This window comes from Sinocyclocheilus rhinocerous, unplaced genomic scaffold (genome assembly GCF_001515625.1).
Source record: "Sinocyclocheilus rhinocerous isolate Xijiao unplaced genomic scaffold, SAMN03320098_v1.1 scaffold534, whole genome shotgun sequence".
NCBI lineage: Eukaryota > Metazoa > Chordata > Actinopteri > Cypriniformes > Cyprinidae > Sinocyclocheilus > Sinocyclocheilus rhinocerous.
The window spans coordinates 3317145-3326513 of record NW_015646352.1 but is presented as its reverse complement, the minus strand read 5'-3'; the positions used below and the strand labels follow the sequence as shown (position 1 = coordinate 3326513).

At 36.9% G+C, this 9369-nt stretch overlaps 1 protein-coding gene across 1 annotated transcript in view; it reads left to right on the top strand.

The window, feature by feature from the left end:
- Positions 1 to 9369, top strand: part of LOC107707416 (cytosolic carboxypeptidase 4-like) — a 170948-nt gene that overhangs the window by 29588 nt on the left and 131991 nt on the right. The window contains exons 2-3 of the mRNA XM_016511404.1: positions 4546 to 4613; positions 9079 to 9142. Coding sequence (XP_016366890.1) covers positions 4546 to 4613; positions 9079 to 9142 — 132 coding nt within the window. The remainder of the gene's footprint in view (positions 1 to 4545; positions 4614 to 9078; positions 9143 to 9369) is intronic.

Here is a 9369-nt window from a genome sequence, read left to right as displayed (position 1 = left end):
TAATGTACAGTATGTGGAAAATAATGTGTTTTTTGAACTTTAAACCGCATAAACACATTTCATTACACCAAATACACAAAATAATGTTCTTTTTAGCAGCATCATATGACCCCTTTAAAGAGATAGTTCTCCCAAAAATTAAAATTGTTGTTATCTACCCACCCTCATGCTGTTGCAACCCTGTGTGACTTTCTTTTTTCCATGTAACACAAAAATGAGAATTGTAATAATTGTGGTCATCCTTTTCTATGCAGTTACAATGGTAATGGACCCTTTCAAGCTTACAAGGACACAAAAGCACCAATAAAGTATGATTAAACAAGTATTCTATTCAACTAGTTGTATTAAAGGTCTTTTCAAGCCATACTATAGCTTTTATTTAAGATTTAAAATGCGTTAAATCACTGCGTTTGAGTCAGCCGGGTTTCCATCCAAAGTTGTGAATTTAATTTAAGCGCAAAATTGGAATATTGCATAAAACGTGCAAATAATCACCGTTTCCATCCAACGAGTTCGAAGAGAACAAAATCGTCACTTCCTGAAAAACTGTCACTAAATATCACTAAGAAAAGTAGGAGAAGCCACTGAATATATTAATTTTCATATATAATAAATTACTTGCGCATCAGAGCGAGCAGACGAAACACAATAAATGTGGAGTGGTGGAGGTGGGTGCTGCTGTTTGGAAATGCGGTTGTGTAAAACAGTTCTGGGAGGCAATTATGCAGAAACACTTTGACAACTGACTTTGCCCGGACATTTAAGAATGACCATAACAACATTTCAGATGCTGTGCAACAAGATCGGTCCACTGGTTAGTCAGGTTATGCCGTCCCATAGCGCAAAGTCACATGACTTTTTTGATGCGCATGGAGGATTTTAATCGCAAAATGCGTTTCCATCTCCCATTATTCGCATTAACCCTTTTTCGCACAAGTCAAAAACCACCTCAAGCGAGTGTAAAATCTTTTTTGCAAATTAAGGGATTTTTTTTTCCCCACGAAATTGGGTGTTTCCATCACATCACTCGTTTCCGATGCGATACTTCAAAATGCGCATAAAAACAGGGTGATGGAAACATAGCTTTTGAGTAGAACTCTAGACCTCCAAAACCAGAACAGTCAATCAGACCTGATTTGTGAACTGATTTATCTGATTCAGATGATTTGACTCAAAAAAAGCAAAAAAAAAAGAAAAAAAGAATTTGTCATCGCTAGTTTCTCTCATGAACGTTAAGAAGATTTTCATTGAATAATGACGTAAACTACTGAATGTTCCTCAAATTAAAATTGTTGTATGACTCGAAGATTATACACGAGTTGTATGGGCCGCTTTTATAATGCATTTATGGTGCTTTCTTGTCATTCACAATCCATTTTAATTATATGGAAACAAGTGGCCAGGATTCAAAACATTCAAGCTATACGATAGCTTTAAGTTTTAAATAGCTGCTAAACGCTGCGTTTGAGTCGGTGAGTTGGACTCAAGAACCAATGAATCATTCAGACCAGATTTGAGCCATTTCATCCGATTCGAAAGATCCTAAGAATGATTCATTTATAAATGAATCATCGCGGCTTTTGCTTATGAATGTTTAATAGATTTTCAGTAAATAATGATGCATGTCTGTATGTTCCTCACATAAAATATTCGTATGGCTTCAGAAGTTTACAAATGGGTCATGGACCACGTTTATGATTCCCTTGTGGTGCCTTTTGCTTATCTGGAACTTTATAACCCACTTTCATTATATGAAAACGAGCGGCCAGGATATTCTCCAAACAAATTACACAAAAGACAGTTAAACAGGTTTTGAATGACATGACAGAATTTTCATTCATTGTGTAATATTGGAAGTGCTGTGTGCACGTGCATTTTTACTGCAGCAAATGGCTTGCAAAACCTTCCTACTGCTTGAGTTTGAAGGCAGGAACTATCTTGGCATCGATTACACACACCGTCCTCCCGCGCACTTCTTTTCACCACATGTAGCTTTGCCAAAAAGCTGTCAGTCATGAGCTTTGGAAATGTAAGAATGGCTTTGCTCGCTTTTTTTCCCCAAAGCGTCAGCATTTTGTTCTTGCATGATCACACACACCGAATAAGCCAATTCATGCAGTAGCAGAACCCTAGAAAGTGTGGGTGTAGTGTAGAGACACAAAGCTGTTACAATAACCAGTTATCCTTGCTCGTTTCACACATTGCAGTAGTCCTTTTGTAGTTTAAATATTATTATAACTCGTTGGATTATAATTGTATGATATTTTAGAGAACATTACTAATATAATAACTGATAGGTTTCCATATGAAAGCTCCATTAACGTGATATATTGCAAGGTGTTTTGTGTGTACGCTTATGAATCTTCTGGATAAATCAATCCGCTACTTGTGTATTCATGTGTGAATGCATGTTTGCGTATTTATTCCATGTTAAAGCACTTCATCATATGTTGATGACACTAGTGGCACTGCATGTGGAAAATTATAGCTGTAACATAACTCGAACACAAGCAACTGTACTGTAATACTATCTGAGCTCTGGGAATCTCTATAAAGAGAGGTTATGACCTGAACCTGCTGTATAGACTGAAGCAAACTGCAGGTATTGGTTTTCTCTCCTTTTTTTTTTTTTTTGCTTTAGTTGTATGTGCAGCCCTTATAACACAAGTTTATTGCTCTTTCGTTGCTCAGGAGACTAGATTTCTCTGGTTTGCTTGTTTTTCCTTTCCTTTTTCCTTCGGAGCAATACAAATAGAAACTGAAGAAACTATTGTTGACATACGTGTACAGTAATTGTGGATGACATGACCCAGATAAATGAACAAATTATAAAAAATGACGCTGCGGTTGTGAAAAAAAAAAAATTTGCTGTTGTGAGATACGATGTCCCAATTAGACTTTATTTTTTGTTTTACTTCCATAGATCGGTTCATCTGAGAACAGTTTGTGCTGAGATATCTTCTGAAACTCTAGAGGAGAATACTGGTGTCTTTTTTTAGGAGGAAAGACTTGATTTGCTCTCGGTTTTATCTCACTGCAGTTTTGGAGAAATAGTCAAGATATTAAAGACATCTCATTTGTAATTTTTCTTTCTGATGGATTTGTATGTGCTTTTATTTCACAGCAAAGCAAACATGCCAGTTACATTTTCATGTAGATGATTGACCACATTTGAAGTTTGGGGAACTTCTAGCCAACTGTTGACATTCCAGTTTGCTTCTGCATATGTTTTTCTCATCTGTAAATCACACTGGATAAAATCATCTGCTAAATGTAAGTTTTAGTCAGAACAAGATAAGCAATAAAGCAACTATAATTGGAAGCCCATTTCCGCCACTGAATAAAAAAGGTAATTGCGACTTTTTATCTTAAAATTCAGATTTTTTTTACATTTCACAAATCGGACTTTTTTTAATATAAACTCATTTGCGAGTTACAAAGTCAGAACTGCGTGATAGAAACTCAATTGCAATTGCAAACGCAATTGTAAGAAAATGTCAGAATTGTGAGCTGACTTTTTTTGTCCCAATTGGACTTTATAACTCGCAGTTGCGAGTTTATATCAGAATTGCGAGATGTAAATTTCGCAATTTCAAAATTATATATTTTTTTTTCACTTGGTAATGGGAACGTTAGAGAAACAAACATTATTTTTACTTTTGAATGTCCTCGAATTGTTCCAAAACAAGTAGTAACGTAAAAAAATGTTTTCAGAAAAAGGTGTTCCATGAACATTGTATAAAAATTTATTTTTTCTTTTTAAGGGAATGTTCCATTTTCAAACATTGCAAACATTATAGGAACATTATTTTTTGAATATTCTCTGAATGTCCTGAAACAAGTAGCAACTTAAACATTTCATAAAAAGATGTTCCATGAACAGTGTCTAATTAAGTTTTTTGTTTTTTTTTGTTTTTTTTTGAGAACATTATTAAAGACCACCTTACTTTGAATGAACATTCTAGTAGTGTTACAGAACCCTGCCAGAATGTTAGCCAAAGTTCTGACAGCGTTCCCTGTTAGCTGGGATGGCAACAAAAACACAGCTGTGAGTGTGTATCCGACAGTAATGAAGTTAATTTACTCCGTCGAGATTCATTTCAGGGATAGATCATCTTTTTAATGTCCGTGCCAGGCCATGTGTAAGCACAGCCTGACTATATTAGCTCTCTCACGCATGTACACACATACTCGTTCACCTCTTTTGTTTATCACACACACACACACACACACACACACACACTAACTAGGAGAAGATTCCTCAGCCTCTTGATATCCCTCCAGGCCCTGTCCTCTCTCCTGTGAAATGCTCGGCTTGGTTTAATCCCTGTCTCGTCAGGCCCTTTTAATAGGAGCCTCATCTCAATGTCCGTGCACAACTGGAGCAGTCCGCGGGTTTATCTGAGGGAGATAGAGTTTCAGGCGACAAGCTGAACCCCTCTCGGCTTTACCCGTCTGTCTTGTTAAAGCGCAGAGGGAGAAGGTGCTGCCTCTGTGTTACTCTTAACTGCTCATTCATTTCTCCTTCCTCTTTCCGTTCTTCAGCACGATCGAGGCCCACCATGGCAGCACCGAGCTCCAGTGGACTCGAGGTCCTCCTCAGCACATTGCAGGTAAATGCACATTGTTTGTGAAATCATGCATCTGGATTCACTCTCGTTCTTTGACACGTCAAGCATAGGAATGCTCCACTGATGCAGGCAGGCGCGCTGGGAACACTACCCACACTTGCAGGACACTTTCCATGTGCTGAGTGAGAAAGATAAATGACATGGACCCTCAGAACCATAAAAAGTAGCATGTGGTTAATGTAAACGTGTTTACCCCCCTTGAGGCGAATTTAACAACGTTTATGTTAACGTGCGCTATGGAATGCACGCTTGAAATTTTAGCTGGTATTTGCAGATTGTTTGGCGGTATCGTCGTGAGCGCCATTTTAAATAGTGTGTACTAAGCAACTTTTTTTCAAAGGAAACATTGCATGTTCACATAGTTTTTGATTCAGTCTTTTGTTTTGTTAAAGTTGCATGCGTATTGGATTATACTAACACCTAGTGGTTTAGAGGGAACATCACGCAAATGCTTTAGTTGCAATTGCCATTTAGAAATACACCTTTTGCAGACTTCCATGATAAATATATCCCCATAAAAATTTTCAGTTAATGAGATTTCTTCTTGTCAGTCTCCATGTGGTGAGCCGCTCCAAATAAAATACAACAGTTTATTAATACTGATATCACTTTAAACATATTTTTCATATATATATATATATATATGTATATGTATATATATATATATATATATATATGTATGTGTGTGTATTTCATATTGTGTGTGTAAAACCTCTTTATTGAGGAAAAACATTATTTTGATGGTATTTGGGATAGAACTCTTTATGCATCGATACAATAGTTAATGTTGGTTTGAAATAAAAGATGTCATAGACCAGTAAACATTCTTTTTTTTTGTTTACTTTTTTTCCATATCTGTTTTGAGTAGATTTGTTGCACTCACAAAATGCCTCATATGCATCCAATTTGTACATTTAAATGTGGTTTTAATCCACTACCACAGCTTATGGTGACTGATTTCATATAAGTGATTTGTATATATCAGTTGCTGCCAATAAACCGCTGAGGCCTTATATGTTCACAGGAGGGTGACGTGACGAATTTCCGATAACTTTCTACCTCTTGCATGAAAATCAAACTCAGAAGGGCAGAAATAATTTAGTGTATGCATCAAAGCGATTAATTGAGAGTGAAAACCATAAGATGAGATTTATTCCCACTATGCTGATAAGAGTAAGGAAAAGGGGAAAAGCAAATGCAGTTTAGAAGATCTTTCTGATCTCACCAGTGGGAAAATGTATACCGCTTTAAAGTTACAGAGAACTTGAATACATATCAAGTGTTTGTTAAAGCAAATTATCTTAATCATATAATCCTCACTAGGATTAAATGACTCATTAGTTTTTTGTGTGCGTGTGTTCTGATCCATTATACTGTAGTCTGAACTACAGTTTTAAGAAAATATATATTTTTGGAAATACTGCAATATTCTTCTTTTTCTATTAATTTCAACAACAGACATTTTAAATATTTAGTATAATTCTTTCATGAAAACTCTCAGAGAGTTTAGCATGGTAATATACATGGCAATGTTAAAGTGTTTGGTTTTTGCGGAATAGATCTGCTATGCTGCTCCTGCTGCAGAAGAGCAAGTACCGAGACTTGCTACTGCCAATACATCCACTGACATGCTGCTGTGAGCATGTAGGAAATACTGCTGCTGCACATATAACATATATGAAATAATCCCCATAACATACATAAAATCACCCCGTAGCAGATCTATACAGGTGGAGCTGGGGAAGGTGGAGGGTTTATGAAGTGCACCGCATCTGCTAGCAAGCACTAGCCAAGTATTTGAATGTTGAACAGCATGTTCATCGGCTGCTTATTTTTATTTTTATTTTTTCAGAAAGGGACAGTGTACATTAATCAACATTCATGAATTAGCCCAAAGGCTAATTTTCATTGGTGGTGTGAATGAAACCAATTGGCTTTACCTATCTTAGTGTACCCTATCCCATGTCATAAAGCGTGTTTGAATGTGACAGAAAATAGCTGTCCATTTTGGGCAAAAAAAAACAAAAAAAACATACCTCTTTATGTCCTGTCAGTTCAAATAAGGATCTTTGCTGCTGCTTGGCATTGGCCATATGGCCTCGGCTCTGAAGAATTGACTCCTTTATTACAACGAAAACTGACAAGGGTAGCTAGTAATACCCTCACGATTAGCCACAGCCAGCGTGTCGCCTTCCTCCAGCCATGACTGGCATCAAACGTAGCAGTTCCAAATTCACTGTCCTTGACATGAAGCTGTTGGTGCCTGAAATGGGATTCCCGCTAATTCAAATTGAGACTGACACAGACGCTCAGGGTGCCGTGTCGGAGTTGTTTTTTTCATATTCTTCCTCTGCTTTTCCCTTCCTGATTTATAGCTCTCGTATCACCTTGCAGAGACACACCAGGTCCTGCCTTTGGTGTCTAAGATGTACAAAATCATTTTGAAGGTGTGTCAGAATAACTTTTAATAGATTTCCTGAGCTATTCAGAATTGTTTGGCCTCAAAGGAGTGGCTCCCAGCCAAAGCTCTCCCGGCACGTTCCTGCCACCCTCTTAAAAGTTAATGGTGTGCTCTGAGAGCGTAGTCAATGTTCCTCATATGAGAATTAAAAACGAACAGGGATATGAAATGAGTTCCACTTTCAAGTGGTTCCTGAGTATAATACTGCACATCCTTCTTCCGATTGGCAAATGGGAAACATTAACGCTTTTTGATTGTAGTTTGGCATAGGTGATGCCGGACCAAAATAGATGTAATTATTCTTAATTTCAAGTATCGCTGAATTATTCTGTTAAAAGATTGTTGGGCAAATAATGCACTAATGATGTGCCAGCTGGCTCTCTATGGTAGTCACACTCATTAATGTTGAGTAATTAACATGGTTGCATGGAATTAGCCCAGATGGTGATGACGGGGCCATCGATTTCCAAGAAAGAACACATGCTCCATTTTTCTAGTGTAAAAGTTCATCCTCAGTGAGTTGTAGCTTCTTCATTAAAACCAGTCACCTTCAAGTTCAGAAATTAATGGGGGTATATGGAGCGAAAATGCCACAGAATGTGACAAAAAAGCCCTAGATATAAAATTTGGGGGGGCTGAAAATGTCCTCACAATGAATTAATTTGTTCTTTATTGGTAACATTTCATATTTTTCTATTTTATGTTTCATAGTTATATAGATTTAGCATAAAACATTGATTTAATTAAGATTTGTGCCATAATTTGGCAAATAATTTTGCCATTTTTGTTCTTTTAGAAAATGATGTCCTCATAAAGGTAAAAAAAAAAGCCTCTGAAAAAAGTACCATAAAGTTATAAAAGTGATCCATGCTACCCATGTGCTTTCTTTGGAGTTTTGCCGAAAATCTTCTCCTAAATTTGCTCTCATGTAAAAAATGTAAAGACAAAAGTAAATCTAAATGCAGCCATTTTTGCTAAAATAATATAAATCATGCAGTATTTTCTTCTCATATCTCCAGAGCCAAAATCGTTTTCAGTAATTGAAATGCAAATAAATAAATATAAAATGAAATCTTAAACTTGAAGACTTAAAAAACAAACAAAAAAAATTAGAAATATTGCCTGTGCAAGTAATTGAAAGTACTAAAATTACTAAAAGTAAAAATAAACTAAATAATAAATAAAAGCTATGTAGAAATATATAAAACAAACTCCTAAACATTACTAAACGACATAAAAAATAATAAAACTTAAACTGAAATGAAAATAAAAGCTAATTAAAAATATTAGTACATTCTATAATATTATGTAAATAACACTGTCCAGAATGCATCTATTATAATAGACCCAAACAATACATCTCCACTCCCACAGAAACTAGCCCTGTTGACTTTTAAAGTACATGTATGACTGCTCTGCTGACACTGGTCTCTTTTGTCAGTTCACTAATGTGGGTAAGAGTGACATCTCCCTGGCAGGACACATCTCTTTGCGGTGCAGTTAGCTGTGGAGATGCCTAATAGGATTCAATGGCTACTGTCAGAAAGACATGGCCAGCACAGATGCAGGCAGGACAATGTTGTGTTCTCTCTCTTTCTCTGTCTTTTTTGCCCTATAATGAGAGCTGAAGCTTGAATCCCCAGCTGTGAAGTTCCTTCTCTGAGGATTACAGCCCCCGACCGCCTACCCGTCAACTGCTGCTGCTTTTAACCACGGGGCTCCGGGTCCCCGCCGGGGTACCAGCCTCACTGCGTTCTGAAAACGGACACAATGTTGGATGATTTTTGCTGTGCCAGCCAGGAAGCACTCAACACTTTATATAACACATGGGGTGTAAATAGTGATGTCATCTGTGAATGCTTTATTGGAGTTGCTTAGATTGTTTCCTGGACGTTGAGCCAAATTTTGTGTGGATGCTATAGAAAGTCTTAATGCAGAGGCCAGGTTGAGCTTTTAAGTGTGCTGCTTTTTCTGTTCTCTTTTCAGAATGCTGGAGACATTGAGAACAGGCTAAACATCCTCAATGTCCTGGATGAACTGTTGTCAGCAGGTGAGATGCCCTTTTCTCTACAGCCAAACATGTTGATTCATATTCTGTGACATCTCTGCACTGATTGCAAGTGTGCAAAAATTTGTTTCATCAACCATGAGGAGTCAAACAACTTGGTGTGTCCAATAAAACCACTAACCACTTCAACAAAAATACATTTGCTGATATATAGACTTTTTTTTTCAACTTTGGGCACTTGTATGTCCTGGGGATTGGTTTGTATTAAG